A 23661-nucleotide genomic window follows, 5' to 3' on the forward strand; every position below is an offset into this window, starting at 1 on the left:
CCGCAAAACAAACGGATGCAACACAGATGCCAAATGGACGTCATCCGTATTCTTTGCAGATCAATGTTTTGCGGACCGCAAAACACATACAGTCGTGTGAATGTGGCCTTATTCTGTGATTGAAACTAAATTTTTCATAATTCTTTACTTTATTAATCAAGTTGCTCCAGTTATTAACACAAGGGGCAGCTCTAGCCGTCCACGGGCAGTAAAAGTGCGTTAGAAATGCATGTAACCTTCCTAGTTGAACAAGTAAGACTCGTTAGATCATTAAGGAAGGCCACTGTCAGATCAGACTTTAAAATAAATGTACTTACCTCTCCTGCTCCGCCGCCACTCTCCCGGTCCGGCGGTCTCCTAGGTCTCTTCTCGGGCCCCGCTCTGCACAGTCACCTGACTGCAGCGTCAGGTCACAGTGCGCTCTGTACGTCCTGACACTGTAGGGTTACAGCAGTGCGGGCCCCGAGAAGAGCGAGCAGGAGGAAGGGTAAGTGCAGCGCTCACAGGGCTTCACTCCCTGCCTCCTGCAGACTAGTGAGCACTGCCATAACGGTGGGGCACTGCATCTTATAAAGGGAAAAGGACAGCGCCACGGGCAAGGGGAGAGAACTACAACTCCCAGCATGTCCAGACTGTCATTATAGAATATCAAAGAGGAAAAAAACCTACAACTCCCAGCATGTCCAGACTGTGATTATATCATAGGACATTACAGGGAACTGGTATAAAAGAAAAGAACCACAACTCCCAGCACTTCCTTTGCTCTATAGACAGAGAAAAAAACTATCATCTATAAACTTTTTTCTCCATATAAGGCCTCTTGTACGGGCTGTTTTTTGCATTCTGTATACGGAACCATTCATTTCAATGGTTCTGCAAAAAAAACGGAATGTGTTCCATATGCATTTCGTTTCCATATTTCCGCTCCGTTAAAAGATAGAACATGTCCTATTATTGCTCGTAAATCACGTTCCGTGGCTCCATTCAAGTCAATGGGTCCGCAAAAAGAACGGAACACATACGGAATGCATCCATATGTCTTCCGTATCCGTTCCGTTTTTGCGGAACCATCTATTGAAAATTTTATGCCCAGTCCAATTTTTTTCTATGTATTTACTTTATACTGTATTTGCCATATGGAAAAACGGAACGGAAACACAATGGAAACAAAAAACGGAACAACGGATCCGTGAAAAACAGACCGCAAACCCTAAAAAAGCCATACGGTCGTGTGCAGGAGGCCTACAGCTACTTTCACACTAGTGTTGTTAGAATCCGGCAGGATCTGGAAATCCGTATGCAAACGGATATCTTTTTTTTCTGGATCCGTCTGACAAATGCATTGAAATACCGGATCCGTCTCTCTAGTATCATCCGAAAAAACAGATCCGGTATTTTTTTTTTATAGATTTGGAGGTCTGCGCATGCGCAGACCGGAAAACTGGATCCGTCGATGCAGCAATTTCCGGAACACTTGGAACTGGATCCGGCATTAATATATTTTAATGGATCCGGCAAGTGCAGCAACGTTTCGGAATTTTGGCCGAAGAAAATACTGCAGCAATCTGAAGACATCCTGATGCATACTGAACAGATTGCTTTCTATTCAGAATGCATGGGGATAAAACGGATGCGTTTTTTTCCGGTATTGAGACCCTTCACCGGATTTCAATATCGGAAAAGAATAACGCTAGAATAACAGTATTATGTCCAATTACCTGTGTAGCTGATCTTCTGTCAGATCGGCCGATATTATCACTTCGGGTGACTGCGCATGCGCACCGCATTCTGACGAGCTGTGAAGGATCAGACGCTCCTGAGCCTGCGATCACTTTCTTGTCAGCCGACTCAACAAGTGAATCAAAGATTCAATTCATGAATCAGTTCTTTTAAATGAACCGATTGAAATGGACCAATTCATTTAAAAGACTCCAACTTCCCATTGCTGTCAGATCTGTAGACAGTTCTCCTTACTGCAGCAGGAAATTGCATTTTTGAAATCTGAGATATTTAAATTATCTGTTAAACAAACTCCAGCTAGGACTGCTGCAATGCCACTGCCACAGAGGACCCCCAGAAATGGCAGATGGGTTACTGTAGGTTCTGGAAGACTTAGAGTGGTGGATAGAAGACATGTCCCACAGTCGGTGGTTCTCCATAATTCATTTGCAGCACTCTCAGAATGTAAGGACAACATGGATATGGACTCAAGCACAGAGGGTGAGAAACCATCGACTCCTATGTCTAATGTATGCAAGACTGCAGCCAAGGACAAAAAAGATAAAGTGAAGTCTCAAAGGAAGCAGCTGTTGCTGGGTGATTCAATCATAAGAAGTGTGGAGCTTAAAGAAAATGGTTTTGTGAGATGTCTCCCTGGGGCTACTGCTAGAAGAGATAGAAGACGTATTATTAATATTGTTAAGCAAGCAAAGCAGGAAGGGGACGTGGATGTTCTTGTCCATCTAGGGACAAATGACCTGGCTTGCAATGAAGTGTCAGAGGTGAAAAAATCTTTTATCACACTTGGTAATGACGTACAGGATTTTGCATCCACCATTTCATTTTCTGAAGTTCTGCCTGTGCATATTGTTCAGAATGATAGGCAGAGGCGCATAAAGGAGTTCAACATATGGCTTGGTAAATGGTGTCAAGAGCAAGGATTTGGCTTTGTTTATCATGATAGCTCTACTTGGAATAGAAAGGAACTGTACAAAAAAGATGGTTTGCATCTTTCTCTCAAAGGAACAAATGTACTTAGTGAACAACTCCAAGAATTTGCGAAAGAGTATTTAAACTAGGAAGGGGGGGCAAAAGAGTGAAAATAAAAGAGTCCAATTGCCCCCCGAAACAATGCCAGAACAGGTCAGAAGCACAGAGGTTAAGAAATGATAAGCTCAGAGTCCTGTCTACAAATGCTCGCAGTTTAGGTAAAAAAATCAATGAACTTGGGTCAATAATGGCATCTGAGAATGTAGATTTAGTGGCTGTTACGGAGATATGGTTTAATAAAAGAAATGACTGGGACATAACCATACCAGGGTATTCTTTATACAGAAGAGACAGAGAAGGCAAGAAAGGAGGAGGAGTGGCCCTGTATGTGAAAGATAGCATTAAATCTAACCTAATACAAGTTGGTGAGGCCAACATAAAGTCAGTTTGGGTTACGTTGCAGTTTGCTAATCATGCAGTAACTCGTGTAGGTGTGATATATAGACCACCTGGTCAAGTTAAAGAACTAGATGATCTACTAGTTGAAGAAATAGCTAAAATGACAATGAAAGGAGAAGTTATCATTATGGGAGATTTCAATCTTCCAGATATAAACTGGAAAACCAAAATAGCAAGTTCTACCAGGAGTACAGATATTCTAAATTCCCTACTGGGGTTATCTCTACAACAAGTGGTTGAGGAGCCAACCCGGAGGGAGGCCATTTTGGATTTGGTATTCACAAATGGGGATTCGGTATATGATGTCATTGTAGGCGAAACCTTGGGATCTAGTGATCACCAGTCAGTGTGGTTTAATATAAGAACTGTGAAAGAGTTCCACCACACAAAAACAAAAGTTTTAGATTTTAGAAAAACAGACTTTTCAAAAATGAAATTAGTCATAAATGAGTCCTTATCAGACTGGAACGGATTACATGGAGTCCAGGAGAAATGGGACTACTTAAAAGGTGCATTATTGAAGGCAACAGAAAATTGCATTAGACTTGTCAGTAAAAGCAAAAAAAGGAAGAGACCACTGTGGTACTCAGCAGAAGTGGCCCAAATCATTAAAAATAAAAAGCTAGCATTTTGTAATTATAAAAAAACCCAGAGCAATGAAGATAAGGAAATCTACAAGATTAGGCAGAGAGAGGCCAAGCAAGTTATAAGAACTTCTAAAGCGCAGGCAGAAGAAAAACTAGCTCAGTCTATGAAAAAAGGGGATAAGACATTCTTCAGATATATAAATGAAAAAAGGAAATTAAAACAAGGAATAACTAAATTAAAAACAAAGGACGGAAGGTATGTAGAAAAGAATAAAGGGCTAGCCGACTGCCTTAATGAATACTTCTGTTCAGTTTTTACAAAAGAAAAAGGAGAAGGACCTCCACTAGAAAGGATGACTAATAAATCGTTTGATGCATGTGTCTTTACAGAGGAAGATGTTCTAAGTTTGCTGTCTAAAGTGAAGACAAATAAGTCACAGGGGCCTGATGAGATACACCCAAAATTATTAAAAGAGCTTAGTGGTGAGCTGGCAAAACCGTTAACAGATTTATTTAACCAATCATTAGTAACAGGAGTCGTCCCGGAAGATTGGAAATTGGCAAATATCGTGCCCATCCACAAGAAAGGTAGTAGGGAGGAATCGAGCAACTATAGACCAGTGAGTCTGACATTAATAGTAGGCAAATTAATGGAAACCCTATTAAAGGATAGGATTGTGGAACATCTAAAATCCCATGGATTGCAAGATGAAAAACAACATGGGTTTACTTCAGGGAGATCATGTCAAACAAATCTTATAGATTCTTTTGACTGGGTGAATAAAATAATAGAGGTGCAGTAGACATCACATATCTAGATTTTAGTAAGGCTTTTGACACTGTCCCACATAGAAGACTTATCAATAAACTGCAGTCATTGAGCATGGACTCCCATATTGTTGAGTGGATTAGGCAGTGGCTGAGTGACAGACAACAGAGGGTTGTAGTCAATGGAGAACATTCAAAACAAGGTCATGTTACCAGTGGGGTTCCACAGGGATCTGTACTGGGACCAATTTTGTTTAATATCTTCATAAGTGATATTGCAAAAGGCCTCGATGGTAAGGTTTGTCTTTTTGCTGATGACACAAAGATATGTAACAGGGTTGATGTTCCTGGAGGGAAACGCCAATTGGAAAAGGATTTAGGAAAACTAGAAGAATGGTCAGAACTCTGGCAACTGAAATTTAATGTGGATAAGTGCAAGATAATGCACCTGGGGCGTAAAAACCCAAGGGCAGAATATAGAATATTTGACACAGTCCTGACCTCAGTATCTGAGGAAAGGGATTTAGGAGTAATTATTTCAGAAGACTTAAAGGTGGGAAGACAATGTAATAGGGCAGCACGAAATGCCAGCAGAATGCTTGGATGTATAGGGAGAGGTATAAGCAGTAGAAAGAGTGAAGTGCTTATGCCGCTGTACAGAACACTGGTGAGACCTCACTTGGAGTATTGTGCGCAGTACTGGAGGCCATATCTCCAGAAGGATATAGATACTCTAGAGAGAGTTCAGAGAAGAGCTACTAAACTAGTACATGGATTGCAGGATAAAACTTACCAGGAAAGGTTAAAGGACCTTAACATGTATAGCTTGGAAGAAAGAAGAGACAGAGGGGATATGATAGAAACTTTTAAATACATAAAGGGAATCAACTCGGTAAAGGAGGAGGAGAGCATATTTAAAAGAAGAAAAACTACCACAAGAGGACACAGTTTTAAATTAGAGGGGCAAAGGTTTAAAAGTAATATAAGGAAGTATTACTTTACTGAGAGAGTAGTGGATGCATGGAATAGCCTTCCTGCAAAAGTGGTAGCTGCAAATACAGTGAAGGAGTTTAAGCATGCATGGGATAGTCATAAGGCCATCCTTCATATAAGATAGGGCCAGGGACTATTCATAGGATTCAGATATATTGGGCAGACTAGATGGGCCAAATGGTTCTTATCTGCCGACACATTCTATGTTTCTATGTTTCTATCTCTAGAAAGTTCCCTGAGGCTGACACATGACAATGACATCATCGCAGGTGCTTCCCCACCTCTTCTCCTCTGCTGAGCCACACCCCCTGCACTGATCACATGGCAGTGATGTCATTACAGGTCCTTCACCACCTCTTTCCCTCTACTGAGCCCCGCCCCCTGCACTGATCACGACAGTGATGTCATTACAGGTCCTTCACCACCTCTTTTCCTCTGCTGAGCCCCGCCCCCTGCACTGATCACATGACAGTGATGTCATTACAGGTCCTTCACCACCACTTCTCCTTTCCACTGCTGAGCCCCGCCCCCTGCACTGATCACATGACGGTTACATCACCCCAGGTCCTTCACCACCTGTTCTCCTCTCCATTGCTAAGCACCGCCCCTGCACTGGTCACATGACAGTGATGTCATTACAGGTCCTTCACCACCACTTTGCCTCTTCATTGCTAAGCCCCGCCCCCTGCATTGATCACATGGCAATGATGGCACCCCAGGTCCTTCACCACCTCTTCTCTCCACTGCTGAGCCCCGCCCCCTGCACTGATCACATTAAAGTGATGTCACCTCAGGTCCTTCCCCTCTCCACTGTTGAGCCCCGCCCCCTCCACTGATCACATGATGGTGACGTCACCCCCAGGTCCTTCAGCTCTGGTAGCAGATACTGGGCAGGTCCTGGTCGGTAGTCAGGGCTCTTGTTCTCTCTGGTATCAGCCATTCCTCCAGCCTGCAGGTAAGATGAGCTGTGAGGAGACAGTGTGGTGGAGAGCTCAGACATGTCACCTCTGGAGATTCTCCTCCATTACACACAAGGAATCCTTCTCCGCTCCTCAGCTTAGTATGATGGGGGAGGAGTAGTGGGGAGAGTGGGGGTTGTCATCATTTGCTGGCCCCTGACTGTCCTGGTGAGGGGCCCCTGCCTCCAGGAGGAGAATGAATGGAGCGGGGGCCCGGCCTGAGCTCAGCTCTCTCCAGTCTCTTCTCTAGGAGTTCTGGACACAGCTGAGCACAGCCCAGAGGTGGGACCTGCATCTACCAGACATTTATCTCCTGTGGAGCCACCAGAGATCTCCATGTTGGGGCCCCTGGAATCCATGTGGTGGGGGCTTTGAGAACCAGGGCCCCTCCAGGCTCAGGAAGTGCGGTTCTGGAGGTGACATCTGGTCTTGTCCCCTGGATGATTTCCTCTCCTCTTCTCATAAAGGCGCCTGCAGTACTAGAAGCCTCCAGCTCCTCCAGTTCTCTCCTCTTCTCCTGAACGACCACCAAGGATGGACAGGAAGGAGATCAGCAGGAGAATATTAGACCTCACCTTGGAGATCATCTCCCTGCTGAGCGGAGAGGTAAACTTTTCTAGATTTCTCTCCTCTGTATTGTATTCTGTAACAAGTCAGACATCGGGAAGGAGAATCCATCATAGGAAGTGATAGGAAGAGTCCAGGGTCCTGGAGAACAGCCTCCAGACCTTCCAAGTGATGGAGAACCTGAAGATCAGCCCCCAATATGGTGAGTGATGTGTCATGTGACCAGTGACCAATAATCATGTTGTAGGAGCCATGAGAAGGTAAGTAGGCACGTTGTACCAGGAGGAGAGGGCCGGAGGAGAGCACATGGCCCCTGAAGGGTTTATTCCCTAAGTGTCTCTCTCCATCCACAGGAGTACACAATAGTGAAGAAGACATCGGGGGACTGTGTGACTCCCATCATCCATCTCCAGGAGTCAGGAGGGCGGAGCAGGACCCCTCACCCCATCACAGAGCCTCCCCCTCACCCCCTGATACATGAGCAGAAGATCCTAGAACTCACCCACAAGATGATGGAGCTGCTGACTGGAGAGGTGACACTGCTGGGAATGCTGGGAAATTCTCCAGTAACAGCACTGGAGGGGTCTGGGTGATGACGGTGTCATTGTGTTGTCAGGTTCCTATAAGGTGTCAGGACATCACTGTCTATTTCTCCATGGAGGAGTGGGAGTATATAGAAGGACACAAGGACCTGTACAAGGAGGCCATGATGGAGGAGCACCAGCCTCTTATATCACAGGGTAAGAGCCGTCATGTGCAGTGTGTACACGTGTGTGCAGTGACATGTAATGGAGGAGCACCAGCCTCTTATATCACAAGGTAAGAGCCGTCATGTGCAGTGTATACACGTGTGTGCAGTGACATGTAATGGAGGAGCACCAGCCTCTTATATCACAGGGTAAGAGCCGGCATGTGCAGTGTATACACGTGTGTGCAGTGACATGTAATGGAGGAGCACCAGCCTCCTATATCACAAGGTAAGACCCGTCATGTGCAGTGTATACACGTGTGTGCTGTGACATGTAATGGAGGAGAACCAGCCTCTTATATCACAGGGTAAGAGCCGTCATGTGCAGTGTATACACGTGTGTGCAGTGACATGTAATGGAGGAGCACCAGCCTGTTATATCACAAGGTAAGACCCGTCATGTGCAGTGTATACACGTGTGTGCAGTGACATATAATGGAGGAGCACCAGCCTCTTATATCACAGGGTAAGAGCCGTCATGTGCAGTGTATACACGTGTGTGCAGTGACATGTAATGGAGGAGCACCAGCCTCTTATATCACAGGGTAAGAGCCGTCATGTGCAGTGTATACACATGTGTGCAGTGACATGTAATGGAGGAGCACCAGCCTCTTATATCACAAGGTGAGACCCGTCATGTGCAGTGTATACACGTGTGTGCTGTGACATGTAATGGAGGAGCACCAGCCTCTTATATCACAAGGTAAGACCCGTCATGTGCAGTGTATACACGTGTGTGCAGTGACATGTAATGGAGGAGCACCAGCCTCTTATATCACAAGGTAAGAGCCGTCATGTGCAGTGTATACACGTGTGTGCAGTGACATGTAATGGAGGAACAGCCTATTATATCACAAGGTAAGAGCCGTCATGTGCAGTGTATACACGTGTGTGCAGTGACATGTAATGGAGGAGCACCAGCCTCTTATATCACAAGGTAAGAGCCGTCATGTGCAGTGTATACACGTGTGTGCAGTGACATGTAATGGAGGACCAGCCTCTTATATCACAAGGTAAGAGCCGTCATGTGCAGTGTATACACGTGTGTGCAGTGACATGTAATGGAGGAGCACCAGCCTCTTATATCACAAGGTAAGACCCGTCATGTGCAGTGTGTACACGTGTGTGCAGTGACATGTAATGGAGGAGCACCAGCCTCTTATATCACAAGGTAAGAGCCGTCATGTGCAGTGTATACACGTGTGTGCAGTGACATGTAATGGAGGAGCACTAGCCTCTTATATCACAAGGTAAGACCCGTCATGTGCAGTGTGTACACGTGTGTGCAGTGACATGTAATGGAGGAGCACCAGCCTCTTATATCACAAGGTAAGAGCCGTCATGTGCAGTGTGTACACGTGTGTGCAGTGACATGTAATGGAGGAGTACCAGCCTCTTATAGCAGCTCCTTTTCCATTTAGAATACATTAGGTCAAAACTAATCCATTTTGGACCGCTGCTGAGAGCCCATGACGGATCTCACAAACGGAAAGCCGAAACGCCAGTGTGAAAGTAGCCTAAGTCGTTGGTGTCCCAATAAAATGTGAGAAAATTTGTGTTAAAATTCTTGTCTGGCATCGGCTTTAAATTGCTAAATGTGATCCTGTTGTCCATCACTTAAGCGATTATCTGCTCATCCCCTTCAGACTGAACGTGTGACTTCTAGCAATAATTGCATGTCCCAGAATGTTCCAGCTGCATTAGGGTCCATTCACACGTCCGTTGTTTCTTTCCTGATCTGTTCCTTTTTTTGCGGAACAGATCTGGACCAGATCTGGACCCATTCATTTTCAATGGGTCCTGAAAAAAAAATCAGACATTGAGCTGTCCGATTTTTTTCAGGACCCATTGAAAATGAATGGGTCCAGATCTGGTCCAGATCTGTTCCGCAAAAAACGGAACAGATCAGGAAAGAAACAACGGACGTGTGAATGGACCCTAAGAGTGTGTTCACACATGGCACATTTATTGTAGAAATGTCTATATGTTGGGTTGTTTCTGCAGCAGGTGCATGGATTATTACAAGCCACATTCAGGGCAGCGGGACAGTCACAGAAATGTCTGCAGCTGATCTGCTCTGTGTGAACTTGCTGGTAGATAACCAGTGACTGATCTGTGCTGCTCTTATAATCTGTCCAAAAAGGGGGGAGTTTAAGGTTCCACATATAGAAACAACAGGCAGGTTCTGCAGGGGCGGGGCTTACGATGCTCCATTGTTTCCAGACATGGTCAGGCTTTACAAACTTTTTAGTTCTGTTAAGTCATTATTTACTGTATGTAATAAAAGTCATGACCTGGTGTAAACCAGAATCCTGGACTTTGTCAGGAAGTTATAGAAGCTTTGTAAGGCTGGGATCACAAGTGCAGTTTTTTTGGCCAAAGTCAGGAATGGATTCCAAATGAATGAACACTTCTCCTTCCTGCTGGATCAACTTCCAGACGAATTGGAATGTTATAAATTTGTCTTCTCTATAGTTTGCAAAAAAAAAACTTTTTTATTTTTATCTTAACAGAAAATCCCAGTAAGAAATGTGAAAATGTCATGTTACCACTAGATGAAGAGATCATGCAGCGCTCTTCAGGAGAAAACCTCATTACCCTTAATGTACATCCAGGACTTCACAGTACAGATCTGTCATATAATCCTCCTAATTATGAGGAACCTTCTCCTGACCAATCACAGATTGTTACCGCAAGTACAAGTCAGAAAAGGATTAAAAGGTTTCATTGTGGTAAAGAATCCACAAACAGCTCAGGACTTTCTACACACCAAAGACGACACAAAGGAGAGAAAATGTATTCATGTTCAGAATGTGGGAAATGTTTTACACGGAAATCATATCTTGTTATACATGAGAGAAGTCACACAGGAGAGAAGCCGTATTCATGTTCAGAATGTGGGAAATGTTTTACAAGGAAATCAGATCTTGTTATACATGAAAAATATCACACAGGAGAGAAGCCATATTCATGTTCAGAATGTGGGAAATGTTTTACACGGAAATCAGATCTTGTTTTACATGAGAGAATTCACACTGGGGAAAAGCCGTATTCATGTTCAGAATGTGGGAAATGTTTCACACAGAAATCAAATCTTGTTAGACATGAGAGATGTCACACAGGAGAGAAAGCATATACATGTTCAGAATGTGGGAAATCTTTTAAACAGAAATCAGATCTTGTTTTACATGAAAGACGCCACACAAGAGAGAAACCATATTTATGTTCAGAATGTGGAAAATATTTTACACAGAAATCATATCTTGTTATACATGAGAGAAGTCACATAGGAGAGAAGCCATATTCATGTTCAGAATGTGGGAAATCTTTTAAACAGAAATCAGTTCTTGTTATACATGAAAGACGCCACACAGGAGAGAAGCCATATTCATGTTCAGAATGTGGGAAATGTTTTACAGAGAAATCATTACTTGTTAAACATGAGAGAATTCACACAGGAGAGAAGCCGTATTCATGTTCAGAATGTGGGAAATGTTTTACACAGAAATCACATCTTGTCATACATGAAAGACGTCACACAGGAGAGAAGCCGTATTCATGTTCAGAATGTGGGAAATGTTTTACAGAGAAATCCATTCTTGTTATACATGAAAGACGCCACACAGGAGAGAAGCCATATTCATGTTCAGAATGTGGGAAATGTTTTACACAGAAATCATTACTTGTTATACATGAGAGAATTCACACAGGAGAGAAGCCGTATTCATGTTCAGAATGTGGGAAATGTTTCACACACAAATCAATTCTTGTTACACATGAGAGAACTCACACAGGAGAGAAGCCGTATTCATGTTCAGAATGTGGGAAATGTTTCACACTGAAATCAAATCTTGTTATACATGAGAGCAGTCACACAGGAGAGAAGCCGTATTCATGTTCAGAATGTGGGAAATGTTTCACATATAAATCAAATCTTCTAAGACATAAGAAAAATCACACATGAGAGAAGCTGCATTCAGAATGAGAAAAATGTTTTTGCTTCTAAAGCCATAATTAGGGGTCATTAATGAAGTCACACAAGAGAGAAGCCATATGGCCACAATATAACAAAACAATATATCACTGGGTCATAGACATTGTTTTCATTTCAGGTTGCATATTTGGATATAAAAGCTTAATAGATGTCACATAACGGCTTCTATAAAACATCTGATAAATGCTGTTTAGGAAGACATATATTCTGTTCATGACTTATATTTTAAACCTTACAGTTAACCCTTTCAACCCTGGAGGGTTTTTTGCATTTTAGTTTTTTACTCCCTGCCTTTCCAGGACTTTTTTATTTTTACATTTACATAGCTTTATGAGCGCTTTTGTCATATCTGGAAAATATTTTAGTTTAAAAGTATGGGTGCGTTCGCATGCGGCGATACCCATAATGTGTATTTTTTTTATAGTTTCCATTTTTTTAATTTTTTAATTTACATTTTGGAGAAAGGTTGTGATTTTTTTAATTTTCATTTTTAAACTTCTTTATTTTATTTTTTACATTATTTTATAGTCCCCATAGGGATCTATAAAAAGGCAATTATCAGATTGATTCTCATACACCAACATTGGAGTGTATGAGAGTTACAATGTATTCCTATGAAGCTCTGCCACAGGCAGGGGCTTCATAGGAGCTAACATGTGGCAGCTTCAGTTCATTACTGAGGACTGAGGCTGCCGCACAATGCATCCGGCTCGCGTGATCCTCATGTTTGACCACAGCATTGAGATCATTGTTACCGCCAGTCACAGACATTAGCTGCTGGTGTTTGCTGTATGAAACAGCAGGCACCTGGCAGCTGTGGCTCATGCGAGAGCTTTTTGTTCCTTCCGGAAATAAAGTAATAAATTCTCAACCTTCCTGATCTCTTTACTCCAGGCTAAATAGATCTCAGGACATCTGGAAAGATTTAGGGAATGTAGATGATATTCAACATTACAGTAAAGCTCATAACAGACACTTGAAGGAGGAGACCTGGTTATAGTTACCAAAGAACAATCCTTTGGAGTAAGAAGGAATCTGAAGTACAGATCCGCTGATGACAAGACTAGGATCTCCCTGTTCTTATGGCAGATGTCATGGCCAGATGGAAATAACCTCTTTAGGTTAGGTATTTATGTGGGCCTTCCTCCAGAGGTTGAAAGGGAGATGATCTTAAAACTTTTAGGATTAAGGTCAAGTCCTATTTTGACCCAGATTCTGACTATGGAAGGCTTGATCTGAGCAAACCTTTCAGGAACCTTTTCATCAAGGACTATTGTGACAAGGATAAACTTGCCGAATAGGCAACATTTAGACTTTTTAGGTTGATACTCTAAGGCAGTGTTTCCCAACCAGTGTGCCTCCAGCTGTTGCAAAACTACAACTCCCAGCATGCCCGCACAGCCAAAGGCTGTCCAGGCATGCTGGGAGTTGTAGTTTTGCAACAGCTGGAGGCACACTAGTTGGGAAACACTGCTCTAAGGCCTTTTCCGAATTTGCCTTGTAGAAAGCCTAAGTGGAGACCTGGCTACTACAAGGTCTTCAGGACTATGTCTTAGAGACCATTAGGTTGATATAGTGGCTGTACTGGTGAGTCTCCACAGGTTCTGGCAGAGCTGAGTGTTCTAGACACACACAATTTGCACTAGGGGAAGTCTTCAGATACACCCTTGACTCATTTGAATGAGATAGGATCAAAATGAACTTTTTATTAATTACAAACCAGAGTGTGGCAAAGGTCTTCATGATTTAATCAATGAGGCTTCAAGATAGTTAAAGAGGCTGGTCCAACTTTAGGCTGTCAAACTGAACCTCTTCAGGTCTTCACAGAGTTCAGTGTCCTAGACACACACAAACTGCAGTGGGGGAAGTCTCCAAGTTATACTCTTGAATCAACTGAATGAGTTAGGAAAAATGATCTTTTGGTAGATTAAGGCCCAAAGTGTGGTAGGATCTTCATGACTACATCAGAGAGGCCTCTAGATAGAAATCAAGGCTAGCAACCGTCAGACTCTATCTTTCCAGATATTGGCAGTGTTGAGTGCCTTACATATCAAGAGTCTTCACTGGGGGAAGTCTCAGTAACAACCTTGACTCATCTGCATGTTGGGAGCCATGACCTCTCTGGCCTGAACATTATGATGGCTGTACTGTCGTCTGATCTAGCCTGATTTTCATCCATACCCTAATTATCATAGAAACTGTAAGTAAAATGTAGGCCAGTCTGAACCTCCAAGGAATGGACAAGGTATTTTCTGCCAAGGGATTGTCCGCCTAATAAAGGGAAAGGAATGTTTCCATCTTGGCACTGAACCTGATTCCACTGAGCAATTTGTTTGAACATATCTGGATTCAGAGCCTATTCTCCTGGAAATGGTAGACCTTGACTGTCGGTCAGGAGTTAAAGTCAATGTTAAAGGAGCCTCAACCAAGTACAACAGACAGATGAGTCAGGTTTCTGTCCAGGTCATGATCTTTCTTACTTATTTAAGAAGGGTTTCTGATTTGGTGCCACCCTGCTTATCATGTCTGCTCTTACACTGACTGTTTCCTCAAGTCTGTGAGGTGAGTCAGACACAATCTTCTGCAGCATTAAAGTCTTTGGGGTTTGAGGAAAGAGACTTCTCAAGGGACTCCAAGAGTCCAATGACTTTCAACCTAGTTCAGAGCCATTATTAGTATAGATGAGTGAATTGAAGTTGACGAAGTGGAATTCGATCCGCGGGGATCAGAAACTTTAGTATTCCTAAAATATATCTGTATCCCCCCCCCCCCCTGCACCCCTGAGTGATTTTAGCCCGGTGGGAGGTGCAGGGGGAGGGTGGCGGGCGGTGCGGCAGGCGGGATCGCGATCCCCCGCCCACCTCCCCTTGAATAATCGGCGTCTAGTGGGTATACCAGGGTGCCAGCACATTGCTGACACCCTGGTATGAACGGCTGACATCTGTGCTGCGATGTCAGCCGTTTAACCCTTTCCATACCGCGGTCCATACGGACCGCTGTATGGAAAAGTTTAACAGCGCAGGGAGCTCCTTCCCTCTCCCATCGGGGGGCTGCTGTGTCTTTGCAGCCCCCCGATGGAGAGGGAGAGAGCCCCCAGACAGCATCCCGACAGCCCCATCCTTACCCTTCGCCGTCTGCGAAGTTCTGACCAGTACTGAGCAGACGGGGAAGGTTCCCATGGCAACAGGACGCCTTCTCAGGCGTCCTGCTGTCCATGGTGCTGAACAGATCTGTGCTAAAAGTCATAGATCTGTTCAGACAAAGTGTAAAATACAGTACAGTACAATATATATTGTACTGTACTGTATTATACAGACATCAGACCCACTGGATCTTCAAGAACCAAGTGGGTCTCGGTCAAAAAGAAAGTGAAAATCAAAAAACACATTTATCACTGATTAAAAATGAAAAAAATAAAATTCCCTACACATGTTTGGTATCGCCGCGTCCGTAACGACCTGATCTATAAAACGGTCATGTTACTTTACCCTAAAGGTGAACGCCATAAAAATAAAAAACTGATGAAATTGAAATTTTGCCCACCTTACTTCCCAAAAAAGGTAATAAAAGTGATCAAAAAAGTCGTATGTACGCCAAAATTGTAACAATCAAACCGTCATCTCATCCCGCAAAAATCATTCCCTACCCAAGATAATCGCCCTAAAACTGAAAAAACTATGGCTCTTAGACTATGGAAACACTAAAACATGATTTTTTTTGTTTCAAAAATGAAATCATTGTGTAAAACTTACATAAATAAATAAAAAGTATACATATTAGGTATCGCCGCGTCCGTATCGACCGGCTCTATAAAAATATCACAAGACCTAACCCCTCAGGTGACCACCGTAAAAAAAAAAAGGTGTAAAAAAAGCAATTTTTTGCCATCTTACGTCACAAAAAGTGTAATAGCAAGCGATCAAAAAGTCATAAGCACCCAAAATTGTGCCAATAAAACAGTCATCTCATCCCGCAAAAAATGAGACCCTACTTAAGATAATTGCCCAAAAACTGAAAAAACTATGGCTCTTAGACTATGGAGACACAAAAACTTTTTTTTGTTTTAAAAATTAATTCATTGTGTAAAACTTACATAAATAAAAAAAATTGTATACATATTAGGTATCGCCGCGTCCGTGACAACCTGCTCTATAAAATTACCACATGATCTAACCTGTCAGATGAATGTTGTAAATAACAAAAAATAAAACGGTGCCAAAAAAGCCATTTCTTGTTACCTTGCCGCACAAAAAGTGTAATATAGAGCAACCAAAAATCATATGTACCCTAAACTAGTACCAACAAAACTGCCACCCTATCCCGTAGTTTCTAAAATGGGGTCACTTTTTTGGAGTTTCTACTCTAGGGGTGCATCAGGGGGGCTTCAAATGGGACATGGTGTCAAAAAAAACAGTCCAGCAAAATCTGCCTTCCAAAAACCATATGGCATTCCTTTCCTTCTGCGCCCTGCCGTGTGCCCATACAGCGGTTTACGACCACATATGGGGTGTTTCTGTAAACTACAGAATCAGGGCCATAAATAATGAGTTTTGTTTGGCTGTTAACCCTTGCTTTTTAACTGGAAAAAAATATTAAAATGGAAAATCTGCCAAAAAAGTTAAATTTTGAAATTGTATCTCTATTTCCCATTAAATCTTGTGCAACACCTAAAGGGTTAACAAAGTTTGTAAAATCAGTTTTGAATACCTTGAGGGGTGTAGTTTCTTAGATGGGGTCACTTTTATGGAGTTTCTACTCTAGGGTTGCATCAGGGGGGCTGCAAATGGGACATGGTGTCAAAAAAACCAGTCCAGCAGAATCTGCCTTCCAAAAACCGTATGGCATTCCTTTCCTTCTGCGCCCTGCCGTGTGCCCGTACAGCAGTTTACGACCACATATGGGGTGTTTCTGTAACAGATGAATGTTGTAAATAACAAAAAATAAAACGGTGCCAAAAAAGCCATTTCTTGTTACCTTGCCGCACAAAAAGTGTAATATAGAGCAACCAAAAATCATATGTACCCTAAACTAGTACCAACAAAACTGCCACCCTATCCCGTAGTTTCTAAAATGGGGTCACTTTTTTGGAGTTTCTACTCTAGGGGTGCATCAGGGGGGCTTCAAATGGGACATGGTGTCAAAAAAAACAGTCCAGCAAAATCTGCCTTCCAAAAACCATATGGCATTCCTTTCCTTCTGCGCCCTGCCGTGTGCCCATACAGCGGTTTACGACCACATATGGGGTGTTTCTGTAAACTACAGAATCAGGGCCATAAATAATGAGTTTTGTTTGGCTGTTAACCCTTGCTTTTTAACTGGAAAAAAATATTAAAATGGAAAATCTGCCAAAAAAGTTAAATTTTGAAATTGTATCTCTATTTCCCATTAAATCTTGTGCAACACCTAAAGGGTTAACAAAGTTTGTAAAATCAGTTTTGAATACCTTGAGGGGTGTAGTTTCTTAGATGGGGTCACTTTTATGGAGTTTCTACTCTAGGGTTGCATCAGGGGGGCTGCAAATGGGACATGGTGTCAAAAAAACCAGTCCAGCAGAATCTGCCTTCCAAAAACCGTATGGCATTCCTTTCCTTCTGCGCCCTGCCGTGTGCCCGTACAGCAGTTTACGACCACATATGGGGTGTTTCTGTAAACTACAGAATCAGGGCCATAAATAATGAGTTTTGTTTGGCTGTTAACCCTTGCTTTGTAACTGGAAAAAAATATTAAAATGGAAAATCTGCCAAAAAAGTGAAATTTTGAAATTGTATCTCTATTTTCCATTAAATCTTGTGCAACACCTAAAGAGTTAACAACGTTTGTAAAATCAGTTTTGAATACCTTGAGGGGTGTAGTTTCTTAGATGGGGTCACTTTTATGGAGTTTCTACTCTAGGGTTGCATCAGGGGGGCTTCAAATGGGACATGGTGTCAAAAAACCAGTCCAGCAAAACCTGCCTTCCAAAAACCATATGGCGCACCTTTCACTTTACGCCCCGCTGTGTGGCCGTACAGTAGTTTACGGCCACATATGGGGTGTTTCTTTAAACGGCAGAGTCAGGGCAATAAAGATACAGTCTTGTTTGGCTGTTAACCCTTGCTTTGTTAGTGGAAAAAATGGGTTAAAATGGAAAATTAGGCAAAAAAATTAAATTCTCAAATTTCATCCCCATTTGCCAATAACTCTTGTGCAACACCTAAAGGGTTAACAAAGTTTGTAAAATCAGTTTTGAATACCTCGAGGGGTGTAGTTTATAGAATGGGGTCATTTTTGGGTGGTTTCTATTATGTAAGCCTCGCAAAGTGACTTCAGAGCTGTAGTGGTCCCTAAAAATTGGGTTTTTGTAAATTTCTGAAAAATTTCAAGATTTGCTTTTAAACTTCTAAGCCTTGTAACATCCCCAAAAAATTTAATATAATTCCCAAAACAATTCAAACATGAAGTAGACATATGGGGAATGTAAACTCATCACAATTTTTAGGGGTATTACTATGTATTACAGAAGTAGAGAAACTGAAACTTTGAAATTTGCAAATTTTTCCAAATTTTTGTTAAATTAGGTATTTTTTGGTGCAAAAAAAATAATTTTTACCAGTGTCATGAAGTACAATATGTGACGAAAAAACAATCTCAGAACGGCCTGGATAAGTCAAAGCGTTTTAAAGTTATCAGCACTTAAAGTGACACTGGTCAGATTTGCAAAAAATGGCCTGGTCCTAAGGTGTAATAAGGCTGTGTCCTTAAGGGGTTAAATGGCTGCTGCACATGTGAAGACATGGCGCAAGGAAGTCTGGGAAGGCGGGATCACCCATAATGCCATGCATGCAGCCAATCATCAGCCAGCCCTGTGATGTCACAGCCCTATAAATAGCCTATGCCATCTTGGATTCTGCCATTTTCCAGTGTACTTAGTGCAGGGAGAGACGTCAGCAGGCGCTAGGGACAGTGCTAGGAGAAACCACATTGTGCTAAAGAAGCGATTTTAAAAGTACTGGGAAAGATTAAACAAGATGTAGGGAAAGGATAGGGAGGAATCATTTCACAGAGTTTATGTAGAACAGGGTTCGATAGGGGAAGTTACAGCCTGGGTAATAGGAACAATCCTATTACACCTTGCTGCAATGACTGGGGATCCAAATAGCCATTATACAGCTCTGTAATTCCAGCAAACCATTCTTGTTATTGGGGTGCAAGTGCTGTTTGATACAGCTATGAACAGGGTTTATTACAAGGAAATATTTTAACAGTACATCTTATTTGCCCTTGTTCGGTGCAGTTATATGTTGTGAAACCCTTTTTGCCGTGTATTAGTGGCTAAAGAAAAATATATTTGCCGCCCAGCCCTGCAGTTATATGTTTAAAAGCCTTTAGTGGCGTATATAAGTAGAAAAAGCAAAATATATTCGCAGTTCAGCGCTGCAGTTATATGTTGAAAAGCCTTTAGTGGCGTATATAAAATGAACAATGAGTGATCAAGAAGTAATACACACACCCAAAAGTATTATCAAAAACTATAGAGATAGTCCCGCAAAAAATTAGCCACCACACATCTTCATAAACTTGACTATAAAAAAGTTTTCGGGGTGAGAATATGGCGAAAAGAAAACAATTATTTTTCAAACGTTCCAATTATTATTATTTTTTTATTAAAATGCAAGAAAAACTATACATATCGTCAGATTTGTACTGACCTGGAGAATGAAGAGCACAAGTCAGTTTTTTCCACATAGTGAATGCTGTAAAAAAGACAACCCCAACTGTCGGAATTGCGTTTTCTTTTCCAATTCCATTTGGAATTTTTTTCCCGCTTCCCCTATAACCTATGTAATATTAAATGGTGGCATTAGAAACTACAACTTTTCCCACAAATAAATAAGCCTTCATATGGCTATGTGAACGGAAAAATAAAGGTATAGCTCTGAGTAGGCAGGGAGTAAAAAACGAAAACAAAGCCTACTCCATGAGGCACAAACCTAAAGGTTCCTCTGCAGCAGAGTATAGATCCCAGTACAGCGGATAAAAGGTGACGATCAGGGGGTCAATTAGCCAACTCACTTTGGATTAGCCCCAAGCCAAACCTGTTCAAATGACACAGTGGATCCACATCTGCTTCGTAACACTGATCATTTTGTTGTCAGGAAGATAAGCCAATGGCATAAAACTCTGGAGGAGACAGAGGAGCCTGGAGACAGAGGGTCTGAATGGTATAAAGGGGTCCAGAGAAACCTAGGGGGATGGAACAGAGGAGCCTGGAGGGCAAAAGAGGAGCATGGAGGAGATAGAGAGTTCTGGAGGGGACAGAGAAGTCTGGAGGGGAACAGAGGAGCCTGGAGCAGATGGAGGGTTCAAAATGGTATAGAGGGGTTCGGAGGGGGCAGACGTGTCTGGAGGAGACAGAATACTCAGACAGAGGCTTTCTCTTCTCTCCTTGTTCTGAACACACACACTCTTATTTGAGCCAAGTGTGTATGTGTATGGAAGAGTGATAAAGCTAGACATAGGGAGAGCACAGAAATGGGGCGGACTACAGGTACCAGATATCAGACACTCCACAATAGCCATTTACCTTCTATAGCACAGACACCTGGGCCTGAGCTGCAGCACGTGATCCTCCACAGGTCCATGATCTTGCTATTCATTTATTGATGTGCCTTGATTTTCTCTACTCCTATCATGGTACGGTGTTGGTGGGAAACTCCACACCGAGCACAGGAGGGAAGCAGGGACAGGAACTAGGCCTGGAAACTAGGGCAAAGGAGCAGGTCACCTCCTATAGCAACCCTAATGCAAGTCCTGACTATCAGTATAAACATTAAATAAATATGTACTCTGCACACCTTGGATCCAGTGTGGGTGCCTGTGAGAGTGGTTTAGACAATAAAGAGTTAATCCACTGCACTCCAAAAGATTTGTGCAAAATACATTTTCACATTTAATTGTTTGTTTGCAGATTATCATTTGTATACATCCAGAGCAGTTCATTTATACTGAAAGAATATATCCCGTCTCGATGCACCGTGATTCCATCCTTTGTCCCCGAAGACAGACGTCTGGAGAACATGTCAGTGACACAAGCAGTATGATGTCAGTAACAGTTCTATTTATTGTTGGTTGTACAGGCCTTATATACATCCATGCATACATACGAGAATAGCTGCAGCTCTTGTTATAATAATAGCACTTCCTTCTATAGACTCTTGTTATAATAATGCTGACTAGAAACTTTTCCTTATACAGAGAGGAGGTAAATGTATATATAGTCACCCTTCAATATGATGTCACCCAACCTCCTGTCCTTCATACAGATCATACAGCTAATTCTTGTTAACCCTTCAATCCCCTCTTAAGTCATGAATATGACTTATCTTTTCTCTCTCATAGAGAGGTAAGTAGCATAGGATTGTCCAGGATCTGTGGGTTTTGGACACCTTACACAAAACATCTGTATGAGGGAAGGGATACACTGGATGCATCAACATATGACAATCAAGGAAGCAATAATAATTATAATACTGATCAATAATGTTCTAAACCAACTCAAATCCGGCAGCCAGCTCAATAACCAGTCCCACCAAGAGGATGAATCAACATCTTTCCTGATATTATTAGCAATTTCATGTAACGCTTGAATATGGGACTGAATTGATCTGGAATGATCAGATAAATTAAAGTAACACATTCCTTTAAAATCCTGACATCCTATATTATGTTTCAGTAACAGATAATCTACAGTGAATCTAGTTTCTAGCACTGCTCCTCTTATACCTTGTATATCTAAAAGCATGTCTGATAAACCGATGCAATAGAATTTATAGTACGAGTATTATATAGAGCCAGTCCAGGCACTCCTAATATAGAGGCGCCCAAACTTGTATATTCTGTACGGCTGAGAAGGGGTAAAGTAGAGTCACAGTCTGATGATAAAGTCTTGGTAACTGATCTGTAAGCTCTCCTGATAGGGGTTGACTGGGAAGGGCTAAAGTCAGCCTGGATAACGCACAGGGACCTCCAATAACATTAGCAGGAATGTAATTGTAAGTGCTGTTACCACAAGACAAAAACCATCCTTTAGGGAGCATTATATTATAGATAAAACTAGGAGTCACAATGGTCTTATTACAACTCATGGAATTATCCAGGGAGCTAGCAAGTCTGCTATTCTTTTTATAGGTGTCGTCAATATACTCATATACACTAGTCTTAGGTAATCCACTTTTTATGTCTCTACTATCACAATATAAAGTCATATCCTGGGAAAAGGTAAAACAAGTTTCTGCTGTAGTCACGTTAATAGTAGTTATTCTAATATTATCCCTGCTATTTCCTAATTTCTGACACTCCCCACAGAAATCATACAAGGGAATAAAAGATTGTGCATTGTTAGCCATCGACCAGACTTCAAGGAGGGATTCATCGGGTGTAGGCACAGCAATAACACATGTCTGTATAAGATCCCGTGGGCTCTGTAAGTCCTTAAGGCACAATGAACTAACATTTAGGGCATTTGCCATCCTGACTATACTATTCTGTTCAGAATAAAAGGGGACGGAGCCAAGGGATCTTGCTCCTGATCTCTTTTATATACTGACTGATTATTTGGTGCACCGCAGAAGAAACTCCTCTCCTCTGGGTGATAAATACATGTAATAAGCCAGACTGGCAAGAAAACACAAAGATTAATAATTATCAGCAGACAAACAAATCTCCCAGAATATTGTGGGGTCATCATCTTCAGCCTGTGGCAAGGCACTTTTCAGGGAAACTTCTTCTGAGTTCCCCTCTTTGTTCAGGGATTTCACACCTGCTTCACCCTCTTTGTCTTTGTCCGTCACCGGAGAAGAAGCCTCAGGGACCCTTTTCACTTTGCTAGCGTGAATCCAGATTGGAGCCTCTTCTGTCAGAATCGCTGTTCTGGTGACTGCTACCACTCGGGTGGGTGGTCCAAACGGGAACTCAGTCTGTGTTCGTCCTTTTGCCAGGCGCTGGACTATCACCACGTCTCCTGGTTGGAAAGGATGCGTAGGTTCCTGTGGAGAGAAAGGAGAGGCACGAGCAATATCTTGTTCACATTGATCTAAGATTTATACAAGTTTCCTCACATGTTCTGCCTGTACTACTTCTAGATCCCCTTTTTCTATCACAGGGGCCTTTGGACTCCAAGGAGTGGGGAAGGGTCTTCCCATTAGGACCTCAAATGGTGAGTAACCAGTATTCTTATTAGGCTGCATCCTAATTTCTGCTACATATAATACACCGTAAAACATAAGATTGTACCTTTGATCTAAGACCTAGTATAAAAAAATCTCTCTTAATGAGGTCAGTGGTTGCCTGTGCTCCCCTATGGCCAAGACCATGATACTGTGCAATTAAATCGGGGCGCTTGCAACTGGGATACATGACTACCCCTCTTTGCAGAGAAGACCCGTATTAGGGTCTTGTACTGCACCTACCGACTGCCATTCCATTTTGTCACTACTGGTAGCCAAATCCTGGAGGCTGAGTAATAGATTGTCAGTAAGGGTAATGACTGGAACTAGGGAGGGCATTTAAACTGTTGCTGCCGTTCTAATAGCAGCCTCTTTTGCTGCCTGATCAGCTAGGGCATGCCCTTTAGCTATGTGTGTTTGGAGTCCAGTATGTGCCTTACAATGGATAATAGCAACTTCGCTCGGTAATTGGATGGCGGCCAAGATATCATGTACTAGGGTGGAATGTGAGATTTGTCTCCCATCTGCAGCTATGAAGCCTCTCCTCTGCCAGATTACCCCATGATTGTGTACAACCCCAAAGGCATACTTGGAATCGGTGTATACATTTACATCATTCCCTTCAAAGAGACAACAAGCTCTAGTGAGGGCAATCAGTTCCGCAGCTTGGGCC

The 23661-nt window shown here is 42.4% G+C and overlaps 1 protein-coding gene across 1 annotated transcript in view; it reads left to right on the forward strand.

Moving 5' to 3' along the window:
* The window catches only part of LOC120991969, a 562088-nt gene that overhangs the window by 359209 nt on the left and 179218 nt on the right, over positions 1-23661 (forward strand). Inside the window, 1 exon segment of the mRNA XM_040420728.1 lies at positions 10547-11734. Within this exon segment, the coding sequence (XP_040276662.1) occupies positions 10547-11734 (1188 nt within the window).

The sequence above is a fragment of the Bufo bufo genome, chromosome 2 (assembly GCF_905171765.1).
Source record: "Bufo bufo chromosome 2, aBufBuf1.1, whole genome shotgun sequence".
Lineage (NCBI taxonomy): Eukaryota > Metazoa > Chordata > Amphibia > Anura > Bufonidae > Bufo > Bufo bufo.